This window comes from Leopardus geoffroyi, chromosome C1 (assembly GCF_018350155.1).
Source record: "Leopardus geoffroyi isolate Oge1 chromosome C1, O.geoffroyi_Oge1_pat1.0, whole genome shotgun sequence".
Classification (NCBI taxonomy): Eukaryota; Metazoa; Chordata; class Mammalia; order Carnivora; family Felidae; genus Leopardus; species Leopardus geoffroyi.
The window spans coordinates 202,766,387-202,783,966 of NC_059328.1; the positions used below are offsets into that span (position 1 = coordinate 202,766,387).

Below are 17,580 nucleotides of genomic sequence, written 5' to 3' on the forward strand. Positions count from 1 at the left end.
CTTAGAGAAACCAGAGCCAAGTAGGGTTTTAACTTCGAAACACAAAACTTTATTACGTTTCTACTTATGTCCTTTTGTGTGATATATTTAGGACCAAGTACTTAAGAGAAGTCCTAAGTATACCCTTGGGCTGATTTGGTTTCTACCCCCACTGACAGAAGGACTCTTGTCCTCCTTCCCCATTCCAGCTTGAGGCACTTGGTGTCACGAAGAAAGTGGCAGCTGGCTGGAGAGATGAGGCTCAAGTCTAAAATCCCCCAGCACAAGTTAAGAACAAACTGAGAGGGGAAGTCTCCTTTTGCTCAGGATCCTTCCCAGGTTAGCACAAGGAAAGAACAGAAATTTCCATGGACACCACAGTAGGCTTTCATACCCCTCAGATCAGGGAGAGGACCCCAGAGCATTTTCCTGCCCCGACCCTGGCCTTTCTTCACCCTGGTACTTCCTGGCCCCACTTATAATCCTACAAACCACCCCATCTCCTGAGCTTTGCTCCTCACTTTCTTCTCTGAGCAGCTTGAGCACAGGAAGCAGGAGGTCTCTCTGACCAGAGATCTCAGAAGCCCCCAAGGAGGCCCCAGGGAGCTTTGGAGAATGGGGACCAGATGGCTGTGGACAGGCCTGCCCTCTTCACCACCACAAGCCATGAGGAAGCCCAGGGTAGATGCTGTTCTGTCTTGGCCCGTCCTTGGCTTTGCTTACTCTCCTCGTCCTCCCCTATTCCAAATCAACAGTATGTACATGCCATCGAAAGAGGGACTGAAGCAGGGGAGACCCATGGGCACAGATCTCTTCTACCTTTGTGAGCCGGAAGGCACCAAGGGTTGTCAGAGGAGTACAGGATAATGGCCAGTGAGTCCAGGAGGCTGGGGACAAAGCTCTCTGGCTTTGTTGGGGGTTGAGGGAGGAAACAGCTTCAGCTACCAAGCCCAGAAGCCTATGGCAGAGGTGGGAGGGGACACCTCATCACCCCGAAGTTACTTCTACTTCTCATATTCCCTTTTGGCTGTAGAATAGGCTTTTTCTGCCCTTCCTGCAACCCCAGCAGTCGAGAAGAATTTGGTGCCACGGAGTGGGTGGAGGGAGAAGGCACGTCTTCTGCCTGGTCCCTGCCGAGTCTACCAGAGGCAAGAGTTAGTCCCCGGTTCCTCCAGCCCCACCAGGTCTCTGCACATCCACCGCCACAGACGCCACCCATCCCAGGACAGAAAGGAAACTGGGCATATTACTGGAGGGGAAGGAAGGGGGTCTGAGGTCCGGACTCCAGTCACAGGGCCCAGCCCTCTAGGGAAGGGAGAGCCCACAGTGGGCGCACAGTGGGGTGGAAGGTGCTCCTTAATTGCGGTCCCCCATCAGCTGCAGCACAAAGGTGAAAATGTAGATGATGTCAGTGTAGATCTGCAGGGCGCCAGTGATGTAGTCCTCCGGGCTGATGGTGTGCTTTCGGTTTCCCAGGACCAGCTGCGTGTCATAAGCCAGGAACTGCAGGAACAGGGAAGGCTCGAGTGAGGGCCCAGGGGCTCAGGGGCCAGAGCTCCTGTCTGGTTCTCGTTTCATAAGCACATCTGTCCTAGGAGCCTCCGTGCCATGCAGTGTACTTAGGGACTCTTTAATGACCAGAACAACCCATGGTCTCTCCCCTCAAATGGTTCAGTCTAGGAAGGCAGAAAGACACGCCATCATCTATAATACAGCCTGCTGGGTATTCACAGCAGGCGAATGAACGAGCGATGGCAGGAATGCCCAGGAAATCGGTCACCTCTTGACCGTGGAAAGAGGAAAGGGCAGCTGTGGCCCCACTCCCTGGCTCCCAAGCAGCCTAACTCCTGCTCCACCTGTATAGTTCCTCTTCTCCAGCCCCCACTCCCCTTCCTAGAGACAGCAGGGCCTTACTCACCAAGGTGAAGCAAATGGCCCCCAGAGCAGCATAGACCATGTGGAGCCAGTAAATCTGAGGAGAGGGGACAAGGACAGTGTTAGAGATCTTAGTAAAGCACAGACCCAGGCAGTCCCTCAGGGCCATTTCCCCCAGAATTCTGGCATCTGAGTGGGGAGACCCAGGAAGGTAGCTATGTGAAAGGACTACTTCTACCTTCCACATCCTGAAAGAAATTAGGAATAGTAACATATTTGGGGTGCCTGGCTGGCTCATCTGGTACAGCATGTGAGTGTTGACTTCAGGGTTGTGAGTTCGAGCCCCACGTTGGGTATAGAGATTACTTAAAAAAAAGAACAGTAACATTTGGCAGAGAAAACAGAGGCCATCCTCCAGGGGTCATATAAAACCAATCTCCAAAGTTAGTTAGGTTACAGAAGTGTCCACTGTACTTCTGGAAAAAAAGCAGGTGGTTGAGCTATAGCTCTGGGAGGGGCAGGAGCCAGGCAGGTACACCTTGAAGAGCCCTAGACATAGTCAGCATTCAGTAGAGTGGTTCCTGCAGCCTGGTGTGGGAGGGAAGCCCCACTACCACCCTGACGACTGTCAGAATCATGGACCCCCAGGGCAGCCTGCTCAACAGCCCTCCAGGTGCCTGTCCACAGAAGGGTAGGGCCAGCCATGGTCAAGTAGGCAGGTGGCCCTCCTGATTGTACGCCTCCCTTCCCAGCACCACACTCCCCTCTTCGGGGGTCCCCTCCATCGAAGCCCATCTGCCATCTCCCTCCTTGAACCTGACTTCAGCTGCCAGACACATCTCACCCACTGTTTCCCAAAGGAATTCTGTAATGTCATCCAGGGCTTCAGGTTCTACGGTGCCCAGGGCCTTCCATCTCCTAACAGAGACGACCCTAACCAAAGGATGGTGCTCCAGCATTGGTGCCTTTTCTAGCCAGCTGAGAGCTTCCAGAAGTCAGAGCCTGCCCGGATGCCTGGGGCGTGGGCGTGCTGCAACACTTCACACCGAAAGTCTCCTATGAATGTTAGGTTTGCGGACCGAAGCTCTCCCAGGACACTCACATATTTGAAGGACAGCACAATGGCGGTGACAATCCCAGTCACCATCATCACAATTCCCAGGACACAGAAGAGGCCTGTGCACGAGGTGAAGTCCACCTGCCGGGAAGGGAGGAGGAAGCACCTGTCAGACAAGTGTCACAACTAGCAGCCCAGCTAGACTGCCCTGCCTCCCCCTCCAGGGAGTCCCAGTGCTGCTTCTTGGAAGGCCTGGGCGTAACCATGACGTTCTAAGGACAGACACAAGAAGCAGTTTTATAGCTGCAGACAGGAGGGGAAGGGGACTAGACTCTCCAAGGGAAATCCCTGGTGTAGAGGAGTCTGGGCCCTCACAGGCCTGCTCAACTGCCAAGCCTGGAGGGCCAGGTTTATAGAAGAAAGGAGGTGGGGTGGCCAGGGAAGGGCCCTCCATACCCTCACCTTGGTCTGGAAGCAGAAGATGGTGACCGAAATGGACACCACGGCAGTGATGATCATTGCAATGATGACGGCTTTGGTTTCATACACACTGAGGAGAAGGAGTTCAGAGAGGCCAAAGGGATAGATAAGTCATGTATGAATGACTTCAGAACCATCCCTTCTAGAAGGATCTTGCCCAGCATCCACCCATGCAGATGACTGCCAGCCCAGGGATGCCCCACTCCCACATAACAGACACTTCACAAGAGTGCGGTGGTTTGTCCTGGAATATACCTGGAAATGGTGCCCGTCATGAAGCCCATGGCAAGAGTCTGAGGGAAGGACAGAGACAAGAGTGAAACACATGAGAAAGGTGGCATGGAGGCATGGCCACAGTAGATTGCCAGAGCTGGTGGGGGGCAAATGTGACTGAGTAGGAAAGAGGCAGTGATGAGACCAATGTCATGGGTCAGGTTAGGGTCGGGGAGAGAGCCAGGGACATCTTCCACAGTGGTGTCCCCAGCCCCTTCCCTGGGACCAACTCTCTCTCTCTCACACCATCTCCACACCCTCCCTCAACCCTTCTAGACTTACAAAGAGGGTCAGCAGGATGATATTCCATGGGAAACGGCGTCTGAAGGGAAAGAGACCATGTGTGATTAAACGAGTTGGGTCTAGCCCAGTATCAGAGGCTCCTTTAGCAGAAGGAAGTTCTTGGCTCAGGTGCGTAGAGAATTAGGCCTTGACTTGGGGGTGGGGAGGCGGGCATGGCCTTTAGTACCTGCTCGGGGGTTCTATGCAGGGACAACATGGGGCAGTGGGACAGACCTGGGCAATGGAGCCACAAACACCTGGGTCCAGTTGCAGTTCTTACAATGACTGCGTGACCGTGAGAAAGTTACTCAACCTCTGAGCCTTGGGTTTTCCATATGTGTTAAATGGTTAAAACGTTACATACCTTGCAGACGTACTGTAAAAATTACAGCCACGTGGCTGAATAGATCCCACCCACCCAGGGGACTTTGTACGCACCTCAACTTCAACCGCGCCCATGACCACGCAGCTGCTCTAGGGATCCCCTTGCTTCCCCAAACACTTGCCCCCGCCTCGTGCCCCCCACCATCCCTTCTCATCGTCTTCCAGGACTCACCTGGGTCCCTGGCAGCAGGCGAGGGTCAGATAGGTGCCCAGGAAGACAGCACTGGGGAGAGAGAGATGAGGAAATGGACGACAGGCCCAGCCTGCCCCTCAGCCCCATCTGGGCCCCGCCTGGTGGCACTCACCAGGCCGGCAGGCTGGGGGCCGTTGGGAAGTCTGAGGGGAAGCCGCCCAGGACAAGTACCCCCGCCAAGGACACCAAGAACCTCTGAGACAGGGGGCTTGGCCAGGAAGGAGGCTGAAGGAGACGTGGCAGACAGACTAGGAGAATCCGGGGACCATTTGGCAGTGTGCATGCAGCCACCAGCCCCCCACCCCCTGCTCCCAGGAGCTCTGAGGTGCTGTTACTCCTCACTTGGTAGCTCACACACCAAGAGTCTCACCCACCCTTGCCAGCACAGCCGGCAGCCTGGAGGGCCCCTCAAAAAGCATTTTGATCGCTGCCCTGAGAAAAGCTGGTCAGTTGTCTCCCGCTCATCTCGCTGCCCCACCCCCAACACACACACACACACACACACACACACAGCAGACAGGCGCAGAGACTCACTAGGACACATAGTAGACAAACAGGTTTCTCCTCACGAAATCGCCAACTGGTTTCCTGTGGAGCAGGGGAGGACAAGGGAGGGGAGTCACACACCTCACACTCCGTCACACCTCAGCCCGGCTGCCTCCCTGCCCAGGCCCTCCCAGCAGCCTGCGTTCCCGCCGCCCGCCCTGGCCACTGCATGCAAACTCCCCTTCCAGTCCATCTGAGCACAGGGCCCAGCCCCACCCGCAGGGCCCCCGAGTCCTCAGACTCACACAAAGGTGAAGATAGCGATGATGGCCACCGTGATGAGCAGCTGGATGGAGATGATGCTGTAAACCTGGAACACAGGCCAGGGTGGGGGCACATGTGTCACCATCCCCCGTGTCCCCCCGGGAAGCAGCCAGTCCCCCGCAAGAGCCCCAAAGACCCTACTACCCTGCCCACGTCTTTTACGGGGGGCGAGGGGGCCCCTTCTTAATGGTGAAGGATCTCCTTCTTACTTCATTTCCACTAGGGCCCTCCTCGGCTGCAGCCTGGCCTGAAGGCCCCCCACCCTTGAGGAGTCTGGCTCAGATACTAGACGCACCCTCAGAGCTGACCCCCACCTCCAGCTGCTCCCTGACATTTCCCCCACCCCCTGTCCAACACCTAGCCTCAGTTCCCCACTTACTCCCCCTGCCTCGCTGCACTACCGGGTGTGGCCTCCACACTTCTGGGAGTTCAGTGTGACGTCTGTCAGGTATCTACCTCCTCGGGTATCCACCTACTCGGAGCAGGGCACCGTGCAGATGTGAGATGGGGGAGGGATGGAGTATAAAAAAGTTTGATCATTCTGACTTCAAGTTGCTCACAGTCTAACAGGAGAAAGATGTTTGGGGAGGACAGAACACTTTGGCGAAGCCCGCCTAGATTTTCCCAGATTGAATCTGTCCCCCACCACAAGGTCAAGGAAGAGAAGAGTGAAAGGCGGGGAACGTGGGTCAGCGGAGCTGGGGGCCCCTCTGAGGGCAGGGCAGGACTAAAGAGAATTTGGAAGGCAACAGCATATCTGCATGGGAATGAGTGCCCCGGAACTAATAATGCCTGGCCATCTCCACCCCCGGCCCCACCCCATTCCCACAGCCTACGTACAGTGGCCTCCCCGCCCATATCTCACCTTTCGGATGAAGGTGTGTCGGACTTTCCTGTCATCCCATTCTCCAGGCCCGAAGCTTTCACTCACTGCTCTCTCCTCCGCATCATAGCCCTGGCCTGGGCCTGGGAACAGATCAAATATGACCAACTGGGGACCTGGGACATGTGGCCTCAATCCCAAAGCCTGCATGACATTATCTCAGAGTCTCAGGGATCTCCAGCCGAAAGACAAGGGTATAACTCAGGAACTCCTCACCCAAATCGGGTCCTCTGGATGCCCTCAGAGTAACCCAGGGATGGCCTGGGCACCATGCAGAGCCGAGCGTCCCTGTCACAAGGGGACTTTGGTGTAAGCCATTCCATCAGTGCACATTCACTGATGGCTCCCGTATGGGGGTGCCCGGCCCACACCTGGGTGCTCTGGGGGATGAACACTCATGATCTTCAACTAGGGGTCACGATCTAGTGAGGAAGCCAGGCAGGGGCAGGGCTTGGGGCATCAGCCAGAGGAGCTGGCAGGGCCGGAGCAGGGGCGTCACGGATGGGAGGAGGAAGAGGAAGATAGAAACACAGCATATGTGTGGAGGGTGGAGAACAGAGTGAGGAGCATAATCTGCATCCGGCAAACATCAGCACTCGGGGATGCCAGCGGCCTGCGTGCACAGGACAAAGCATGACTGTGACCGTGACTGATGTGCTAGTATTCCCAACAGAACACAGATGGCCAGCTGAGAGCTGGCCGTGCCCCAGAATTCCAGAGGCTACAGGACTCAAAACATTCCTTCAGTGCTTCCTTGGACACTGCTTTCAAAATCCGCATGTGAGCCATTCAGGAAAAATCCCTGCATTCTAATCTCTCATTTCTGACCAAACAGAGCATTTACCTGCCGTGACATTTATCAGACATCCAAATGACTTCTGGATGTCTGTAAGACTCAGATGTTACCTTAAAGGATGAGGACTTGTCAGCATCGAGAATATTTAAGGAAAAAAAAAAAAAAAAGTGCCTCAGGTACCAAAGGCAGTTACTAGAAGAGAGCAGTCCAGGGGGTGGCAACTGTCTAGCTAGGACACGGAAATGGCCTCCAGGAACCAGCTGCCTTACCCCGCCACTTTCTCATCTGATATGGAAGTTCTGGTGTGTGTCTATGGACTCAGTCTCCTTGCTGAATAAAGGGGCTAGTAGGTGGCTCAGGGCCAGGTGCTAAGGGGATGGGGGGGGGTGGGGGCAGGTAACAAAGATGGTGAAACAGGAGAGATCTAAGGAGAAGATGAAAAAAGGGATGGGACAGGAAGCTGAGATGGAAGGAAAAGAGGTGGCCTCATGTGGTACAAGTGCTGCCTCGTCCCCGCCCCCCAGCTGCCCCTCGGGGACTCACCGTAGTTCATGGGCATCGGGTGGATGGGGGGCATAGGCTGTGGATAGCCAGCAGGGTGACCGTAGCCAGGCTGTGGGTAGGCCGGGTAGGCCGGGTAGCCACCAGGCAGGACAGACGGCTGCCCGTAGCCCCCCTGGGGCGGAGGGCCAGGGTACAGAGGGTTGCGGTCCTCATACGGAGGGGGGGCACTGGGGCTGGACATGGCCGCTCAAGGGCTGAGGGCACCTGAAATGGAGATGAGAAAATCAGTCAGGAGTGCCCGGACCCAGCTCACGGGGCCCCAGTCCAGGCTGCCTCTGTGGAGAGGGGACCCTCACATTTTCTCTCTTGATCGTGATCACAGTGTCATCCTCTGCCCACAGGCCATCCTCCCCATCCCCACCAGCTCAGCCCCTGTCCCTCTGCCTTCATGCCAGCCTTCTGTCTACAGCCCTCCCTCCTGTGCCGCTTCGTGCCCCCAGGAAAGCAGAAGGGGGGATTTGTGCAGGAGCCCAGAGCAGTCACTGGGCATCAGTGGTGTGAGAGACGAGGGACGGAAGCCCGGGAACTCCCCTGTACTCATTTAAGAAAAGTTTCCAGTGACCACAGAAGAAGCTTGATGGCCCCAGCCAAGCTTGGGGGTGAGTCACGCGGCCAGCCGGGACCCATTGAAGGGGTCAGCCCAGCCCCCACAGCAGCTGGCAGGAGCCTCAGGCCTGAAAGGCAGAGCCGGGGAGGAGCCAGGGCTCTAAGTGGAGGGGGAGGACAAGCTAGCCCCAGGGCCGAGCCACCAGGCCCAAGCGGGAGGGCAGTGGGCCCGTGGCCAGTGGCTCCGTGGCCAGTGGCTGAGTCAGGCGACGCCTGAGAGGCCTGGGCGAGTAGCTGCCTGGGGCTGGCCACTCAGGGCTGGGGAGCTGCACAAAAAAGGTGAGGCCAGAGACAGGACTTTCTGGTTCCTTCAAATAACAGCTAAGGTGCATCTGATGGGTGTCGCAGCATATGGCTGCTACTGTTCTCTTCACAGCCTTGCCAGGTAGTAGATAGTGCGTACAGGGCCCCGAAACCCCCTGGGAGGGAGAGACCCATGTTTTGGGCTCTGGAGCCTCTGGTATCCCCGTGATTCCTGCCTGTTCCCCAGCAGGAGCTGTGGCTAAGTGGGGAGGAGAACGCACTGATGAGTCATGCCTCAAGACCCAGCAGGTGTCTTCTCTGTGGCAGGAGGAGTCCCACGGCCAGGGAGGGCTGAGGAACGAGGAGGGAACCCCAAAAACACAGCTGAGAGGGACCTCCAGGTCTTATGGCCCAAATGCTCAATTTAGAGAAGAGGAACAAGGCGCAGAACAGTGAAGCGACTCTTGACTCTCCAGGGCCACAGAACGAGCAGGTTAATGGTACAACCGGAACTGAGGCCTTCAGGGTCCTGGGTCTGCATCCTCTATATTAGGCTGTGTTCTTTCTGCCTCTTAGGCCAAATAAATGTCCTCCAGGCCTGGTGTTCCCCTCTGAGGTGGCAAAGATGGGGGCTTGGGAGAAGCTAAGAAGGGGGTCCCTGAAAAGCCTTGACAGGGCCATGACCTCCTCCCACAGCATCTCCCAAGGGGCAGACCTTTAGGACCCCCCAGGGAGGAAGCACCCCCAGATCCAGGCAAGCAGACGTGCTCAGAACCTCTGCTGGAAGGAAGAGAGAACCGGCTTCTCTTTTTAGGGCACCCCGCACAGTCCAGGGATCAGATAAAGAATTGTCTTATCTCTTCTCTCTTAGGAGAACTGGGATAATTCAGAGAGGAAGGTGGTGGGGAGGGGCAGGGAGGAGGGATCGGATATCAGGCCAGGGCTCTAAATGGGTTACTTTGAGGAAAGCTGTTCTCCATCTTCCCAGAGTAGATGGGCCAGCACAACAAGAATGTGTCAGGTCAGAAATAAGAAAGACCTTTCTGACAGTGAGGGTGTGACAGCAAACCAAGGCTTCAAAAGCAGGGTCATGGTGAAGGTCCTGCACAATGGAGTAGGGCGACCTGAGGAAATAAGGAGTGAAAGAGAACGAGAGAAGACCAAACACGGAGTGTTGTGAGCATAAGAAACAGATATTAACTGCTTTGGAAATGTCCCGGTCTTCCGTAAGGATAGGGTAATAAGTATAAATATGTGAATCTTAATAGATTTTGAAAAAGGAAGAAACACAAACTGGCTCTCCTCCCCTGAGGCAAAAGGCTCCTTCTCCCTACACCCCTCTGCCCGTCCCTCTCCGAGAATCCCCTTTTAACTCCACCAAGAGAATGGCATCCTGTCTATAGGAAGAGGTGCAAACAGGTCACTTTGGAGTAGGGCTACATCTAAAACTTATTAAAAAAAAGAAAGGGGTGCCTGGTGGGCTCAGTCAGTGGAGCATACAACTCTTGATCTCAGGGTTGTAAGTTCAAGCCCCATGTTGGGTGTAGGGATTACATAAAAAAAAAAACAAAATATTAAAAAAAAAAAAAAAACTTACTATGGAGTAGGGCTATGTGTTATTATTACAGCCATCTCAGCCCGAGGTTCCTGTGATGCCCACCCATCTGGGTGATGGCACACAGATGAATAGGCTGAGCATGGCCCAAGAGGCACTGGCAGGAAGGGCCCTGTGGTTTGAAGCCCCAGCTGGGCCACCACAGGTGATGACACCATGACCTGGCCCTGTCTCCTGCTGGGGGTGCTCCTCTATAAAATGAGGTGTTATGGGTCAGATGATCTGTGAGCTCATTTCCTGCTCTAACAGATTGTGAACTATCTGAGGCACCCAGCGACATGGGGCTTGCCCTTTGCCTGGCCAGCAGTGGCCCCTCCCTCCTCCCTCTAAGCCAAGCTGGGCAAACAGGCTCCTTTCCAGACCACAGGGGCTGCGGCCCCAGGGTAAATCATGGAGAGGAAGGTCAGCCTCGGATTGGCCACCAGGTCTCCAGGGGCCTGGTCCAGCTCAGGAGGCCGCTGACTCACGAGGACTCCCTCTGCACGCTCTCACCCCTCCCTTTGACTCTTCTGAGGAATTCACCAGTAGACCCGCCTGCTGGAGACACAGCAGCTCACAGTCCAGTTCTCCAAGGGCTCAGCCACCAGCCCATGCTCACCAGAGACTGGCATTGACCATGTCACCTCACTATGACTCACTGTCTCCACCTGGAGAATGGGTTTAACACTCTTAACAATACCCTTCTCAGAGTTGTAAAAATATGCATAAAGCACTTAGAAGGGTACCTGACCCCTGATAAAAACAGTAAATGCTGGCTCTTTATAGTTATTATTTTATTAGTCCTTACAGTAGTCCAACAGGGTGGATAATGTTATCCCTATTTACAAATGAAGAAATAGAGGCTTAGAAGAATTAAGTCACTTGCCCAAAGTTACTTAGCTAGGGTGTGATGAAGTCAACACCTGAGTGCCAAGATGGACTGCAGAGCCCCATGCTCTCGTCTCTCATTTTGATGCCCCGTCTATCTAAGCCTCTCGTCACCACTCACGGCTACCCGTCTAAGACCCTCTAATGACAACAGAAGGCTCACATAGCAAAGGACACGGAACCACTCAGGCCCCTCTGTAATTCCCCATCTCCCGGTTCCCAAACACCGCCAGGAGGTTAAGAGGGTATTCAGAGCTAGAGATTCTTAAATGACAGAGCTAAAAGCAAACTCTCTCATCTAAGGTGAGCCAGCCCACTCGCTTTACCAGCCAGACGGGGAAGTCGAGTGACCTCTCCATGGTCATGGTCATGTTGCCGGACCTGAGGCGGGGCCTACATCCCCGCTCTCTGATGTGCAGTCCTGGGCACAGGAGAAGGGGAGAGCATTCAGGCGAGTCAGAGGAGTGGCAGAACACAGCCACACCCACCTCTGAGCAGTGCCAGGCGGGCAGGAGCCTTGGCCCACGGCCGGGCCTGCCCCCTGATGGCTGCCCAGCCTACATGAGGGCCCTGGTCACTCTGTGTCATGGAGACCTCGGAGAAGGATGAGGTTTGGGGCCCGCCTCTGCCTAGGCAGTAGGGAAAGGGGGAAGTGGTCAGTGTTTACTTTCAGAGCTGTGAGTAATGGTAGGCACTGGGGAATGTGGAGTTGAAAGAGAAGGAGGGGAAAGAGGAGGGAGACGATCCAGAGATGGGGAGGATGACTGATGCCCAAAGACTAGAAACCAGGAGTCAGGTCATCTGGGTTCTGCCAGTAGCTAGTAGAGGAGCTCACAGTCTCCATAGGCTAAAAGGGACCTTGAAGGGTCCCCACTGGAAGCATGAATTTTCCTAAAACACAGTAGGCATTCAGTTTCTCCTGAACACACTCCAACAACAGGGAGCAAGGCTGTGCCACTTGCAGGCAGCCTGAATCATTAGAACATTCTTCCTCACCATGCCTGTTATCAAGACGTTCTAACTGCCCCATCCTTGCCATGTTACAGATCTAAGTCTGCTCCCCCATCGTCAAGACCCCAATCCCCCACCAGAAGGAGCCAGAAGCTCTCCTTTCTCCTCCAGACCCAGCCGTCCCAGCAGCAGCAGTGGGCGGGCTCAAACACAGGACTTGCTGGCTGTCAAGGTTTTCAGGTACAGCCTTGGGGAAACAGCCCCTTCCCCCAGAGCCACTTTGGTGTGGCCACCACAGCTCTGGCCAGCTGAGGCCCAGGCTCAGGCTCCCCTGGGCACCCCTGAAGGGTTAAGGCTCTGGAATCTGCAGAGAGGAGGCCTGAGCTACCAGAGTCACAGCAAGCAAGCAAGCAAGCAAGCAAGCAAGCGGGTGTGTGTTGGAGGGAGGGGTGGAAAGGAGCAGCTGACTGGTCCAGGCAGCCTGCCCTCCTCGCTGCCAGGAACCGATGCCCAGAGTCAGAATGGAAAGAATAGCTCAGAGTGTGCATCTCAGGAAACCCCACCCAGGAGGCACAGGAACACAGCCCCTGGCCTCGTAGGACGGTCTCCTTCCCTCCCTTTTCCTCTACCTACCCCAACTCCTCCAGCTCTCCCCAACCCCCAAGAACCACACCCCCACCCCCACCCCCAGCACAGAGCCACCACGGCAGAGGACTAAAAAAGATACACCCAGGAGTGTCTGGGCCGTCACCAGGCCTGCTGCACACGGACCAAGAGGCCCAGAATCAACTTATCCTTCAGTCTGCCTGGCTTCTGGGAATAACAGGATGACTCTGAGGGGATCTAAAACCTGACGTAAGAGACGGAGTGGCCTTTAGAAATCATCCGGTTATCTAACAGACAAGGAAACCCCAATGCCAAGAAAGTTCCTGTCCCAGCCCACAAAAGGGCCTCTTGGTCATGGGTTTGGAACTTCCATCCCCAGCCCTGCCCAGTGAGGCGGGGCCAGAACAAGATACCCTTTCCCCCCTATCTTCGCCCCCCCGCCCCCATCATGCCTTCCTGCTCAGAAGTAGATAAGACTGCCAACCCATGACTTCCGTCCCAGCCCCAGCCCTGAGCCAGGGTGGCCTCTCTCAGATCTGAGGCTAAGAGAGGTGAGGAAGATGCCCTGGAGAGCAGAAGTAACCCAGGCCCCACAGCTTCAGCCCCCGTCAGTGGGTGACAGAATTGTGCCGGCAGTGTGGGTGAGCTCAGCGACCCCAGCCACATCTATGGTCCCAAAGGCCGGGCCATGCAGATGAGGGAGGAGAATTCAGAGACACAGCCCCTATCCACCTCCTCCTTTGGTTTCCTCTCTGCCTCTCAGTTGGACTTCAAGACTAGGAGGGAGCAGAGGCAGGCAGAATTAACAACCCACCGTGCAGAAAGGAACGAACCCTTCCCTGTGATAGGCAGGGAAGGAAGAGAACCGCTCACAGCAGTAAGTAACGTACCTGTCATTGGCTACTCAGGCAGGTCTGAGATTCACAATGGCCCTCTGGGGTGCATGTTCTTACCCCCACTCTATAGATAAAACTGAAATTCAGACAAAAACAGATCTAGGGTCCCACAGCAGGCAAACAGCAGAGATGTGTTTGAACCCAGATTTGAGGTCTGATTTTACAGTCCATGCCCTTTGCTTTGACACCTGCTTGGCACAGAAGCCCCTGAGGCACCCCCACCAGCCACCTGTGTGCCCAGGCCAGCACCTGGGGCGGGCTGAGGTAGCAAAGACCTTTTCCCTTGCACAAAGTCAGTCCAACGCCAGAGTCCTGGGTTAGAAGGCAGGGAACAGAGTTCCCGTCCTGGTCTTAACCCCACTGTGAGTCAGGGTGGGCCACTCCACATCTCTGGACTCACTTTTCTCCTCCATAAAACAAGTACATGGAACCAAAAGATCAAGTCCATTCCGACTCCAAGAGCCTCTGCTTCTGAATGAGCAGCGGGTTTCAGGGCAGAATGACCTATGGGTTTCAGGGCAGAGTGACACATTTCCTAAAGAATCTACGCTGGGGTCACTACTGATGTAAAATGTCCGCAGAAGCAGAGGCACCTGACACATTCCGGGTTTGGGACTGGCCCTAATGCCCTCTCCTCCCAAACTGCCCCATACTGCCCTCTGGACCCTGCAGCCAGCATTTCCTGGGTGCTCACTTACCCCAGAGTCTGCAAAGAAAGAACGTGACACCGTAGACAAGAAAGATTACTAGGCAGGAAGGCAAGAGACCGGGGCTCAAAAGTTCTAACCCTGCCACCAGGCAAATGCCCTCCCTCGGCTTCCTTTTCCCCCAAATCAGCCCCCATGGGGGCAAAGGGGAGGGACTCGTTACCCAGAACCATGGCATTGAAAGCCAAATTCATCCAGCCAGGCATTTCCCAGACTGCTCTAAAGAACACTACCCCGGGAGATGTTAACAAATGAGCTCTGAAACAGATAAGTCTGAAAAACAATCCATACCCCTTTTGGAAATTCCCAAGGCACAAGGGCATTTTTAGCCTCTGAGAAGCCCTGCCTTGAGCAAAAGCTGTTCAACTTTGTTTCACCCAGTTTTCCTCCAAACTTGCTCAAGCCTGAAACATTTTTATCAGAGCACACCTAATTAATATCCTGTGGGATCCTGACCAGGCCACCTTTGTTTTACAGATAGACCCAACCCTGAGAATGATTCATGTCCCAACTCCTCCTATCTTAAAACCCCTGTCCTTCTACCCAGCCCTCAGAGCAGTCACATGAAGTACAGGCATGCCCCCTCACTCTGAGTCAGTTCACACTGCCAGCCAGCGTCCACGGCAAGGGTCCTTCTCCTCTCTACCCCCCACCTCCCAGACAGCTGCTATTATATTCTCCATGGTGGAGTTTACTGATCTACTGCCAAGGGCTGGGGGGACATCTTCAACTAGCATAGAACCAGGAGACTGGCATCACCTACCATCCCCTTGCTGTCATGGGAAAAAATACAAATCATTAAACACAAGAAGAAGGACTCATTCTTATCTTCCTCCCTGACCGGTGTATAGAGTACCCTCAGTACCGGCACTGTGGCCTGTAGACTTCTGAATATCATCTCTACTTCAAAACAAGACCCAAGTTTTGGCCCAGAATCTCAACTCTTAGGGTTGGAGGTCAAGGCCCTCCCCTGTACAGCAGTCCCAACAGAATGCTCAAGAAAGCCCACATCAGCATTAACCGTGTTGTTAGGGGAGACCTTCTTCCCAGAGCTGTCTCGGCTTCCCCTCTCTGACCCTGCCCCGGCAGCCCTCCGAAGACACAAGTGTATGTCCCTTCTCTGGGGCCTCTGCGCTTTCTGAAGGACCCTGGGTGAGAAGTTTGGGGGGTGGATGGAAGTGCTCTGAGGTAGACAGCTTCCAGCTGAGGCCCCTGTTCCCATGGGAGGAGTCTGAGCTGAGGTGGCTATTACCCCAGCTCATGACATGAAGCTCTCCCCACACTTATGGTATAACCCATCATTACGTCTCTGACGTGCCCATTTTTACAAGCGAGGCCCTGAGGTCATGGCACCAGAAGACAGAAGAAGTCAATGCCCTTGACATTTGTGTGGTCCCACCACTTCTTTCTAAGTTACAAACTGGGTCCTCTGTTTGGGTCCCATGGCTAGAGAGGCAGGGACAGCAGGCAGGTGAGGAGAAAGTAAGGCTGCCCCTCGGCCCCCGACAAAGCAGCCCCAAGGCAGCACCTGGCTCCCCCTGCCACCACTGGCCAGGCCAAAGGCGCCAGCTTTGAAACCAAAGCTCACTGGTGAGATGAATATTTCAGAGCCCCAGAGAACTGGACACCTGAAGGACCTGCCATGACATCTGGCCCTGACCCTGGTTCCCTGACCCCCACTTAATCCCATGTCCAGGTTCCTCAGGTAGAATGCCACCCCCTGGATACCACACCCAGGCCACAGTGGGGTGAGAGGGGATGGACACCCTGGAGGACAAGCTGATGCAGGACCCACAGATCAGGGCCAAGCCTCCCAGCAGCCTTCTCCTGCTGGCACTCCCACTGGCTCCTGGCTCCTTCCCCAGCTCCACTTGTTTTCCCCTTTCCCATGTTCCCGTTGGGTTTTTATGCTGACCCAAAGAGGCCACGAGGAGGACAGTACTTCCTTGTAGCTTTCTGAATCCAGCCTGGGCACAGTGGCTGGAGGCAGGCAGGCTGAGGCGAAGTCACGGTGACAGGGGTGGCACTTCCCCACGCCAAGCATAGAGGGCTGCTGACCCCTCCCCCCACTCACTCACAGACTCATTCACCTGTCTACACCAAGGCTGGCACCAGGCTCCCCGGCCGCTCCCCTCCCCCTCCCATCAGCCGAGGGACCTGACAGCCTCATCCCACGCGCAACTGGCCACTCTGGGGGCTCGTACGGGGGACACGCCCTGTGACGCACGCGCCAGAAAGAGGGGGACGCGACACCCACAGACCCTGGCCCGCTCGCCGGTGCCCACCACCCACTGCTCGGCTCCCAACGCCAAACAGGCGCCACCCGGCCTCCCGGGGAGCAGCGGGAAAGCGAAACTCCAAGGGTGAAGGCAACAGATTCCCATTCCGGCACCGCCTCCCCGGGCCGAGCACTCGGAAAAAGTTTGGGGCGTCGTCCCAGCTCTGGCTCCGTCCCCGCCGACACGGGGTCCCCAACTCCCGCCGGCCCCGGCTCCCTGGCTTGCCTGACCGCTCCGACGGTGCGCTCCCGGCCTCCCTCCCGGCGCGGCGAGTCCGGCACCGAGCGCGCTGACCAGGCCTGGGCTGGGCTGGGGCTCTGCGCCCCGCCCCGTCGTCCCAATCCCGTGGGGCGGGGCCTCGGGGCGCCGCCAGGGGGCGCTGGGGTCCGCCCGGGGTCTCGTCCGCGTCCGCCAGCTGCGCGCGCGTGCGCGCGCGCGCGGCTGCCGAGGCCCCGACGTGATTCTAGTGTTCTCACATTTAAAGGCAATACGTGATCACTGATGGAAACTGACAAAACACAAAAATAGAGGAGGAAAATCACGTCTTTCCACGCCTCCCGACTCCCTGCGGAAAGCGCTTGCGTTTGTGCTTCTTTGCCTTATACGTCCATGTGTTTCACTTGCCTTTCTGGAGTGGGGTCATATTATATGATGTTTTAAATATTGCTTTTATTTTACTTAACATTTCATCAAGAACATTTTTTCTTGACACTAGATAATTCTTCAAAAGCGTAATTTTAATGCCGCAAAGTATTCTATCACATAGCTGTGCTGATTTATTAAATCAGTTTCCTGCTTGAGGACATTTAAACTGTTTCCCATTTTTCATTATTAGACATAAATCCCTGAACACCCTTGACAATTCTCTTCTTTTAAGCCGAACGCCCTTTGCAAGTTTAAAACTTCAAACGTCCAAATGTAGAGGGAACTGGGAATCTCTGACCCTGGGAACTGAGACATTCCCCGATTGAAGTTACTTCAACCAGGAAAGCAGGTGTTTGAGAGTCAGAAGGCCTGACTTGGGATGTAGGTTACTAGTATTAGTGTGCCTGTCGTGTCAACCCTCCCGGTCACTAATGCAAGGATGCCCTCCTCGTACCATTTCACAAACCAGGAAGTGAGTTCTGGCAAGTTTTGAAACATTGCCCGGGTTTGTATTGTTGCAAAGTCCATGTTTTTTCCATTACGCCAAAGCTGCTGGTAGAGGAACAGCTTTATTTCAGGTGCTTATCTA

At 55.1% G+C, this 17,580-nt stretch overlaps 2 protein-coding genes across 5 annotated transcripts in view; one reads left to right on the top strand and one right to left on the bottom strand.

Moving 5' to 3' along the window:
• Positions 1-17,580, top strand: part of PNKD (PNKD metallo-beta-lactamase domain containing) — a 58,865-nt gene that overhangs the window by 3,211 nt on the left and 38,074 nt on the right. The gene's annotated exons all lie outside the window — the stretch shown is intronic.
• Positions 22-16,680, bottom strand: TMBIM1 (transmembrane BAX inhibitor motif containing 1). Its single transcript, XM_045481223.1, has 12 exons — positions 16,572-16,680; positions 7,556-7,780; positions 6,199-6,299; positions 5,315-5,379; positions 5,058-5,111; positions 4,503-4,553; positions 3,947-3,986; positions 3,647-3,684; positions 3,374-3,461; positions 2,957-3,052; positions 1,898-1,951; positions 22-1,482 (listed from the first exon to the last, which is right to left on the bottom strand). The coding sequence occupies exons 2-12, from the start codon at positions 7,755-7,757 to the stop codon at positions 1,336-1,338; spliced, it is 936 nt and encodes a 311-aa protein (XP_045337179.1). The 5' UTR covers positions 7,758-7,780; positions 16,572-16,680; the 3' UTR covers positions 22-1,335.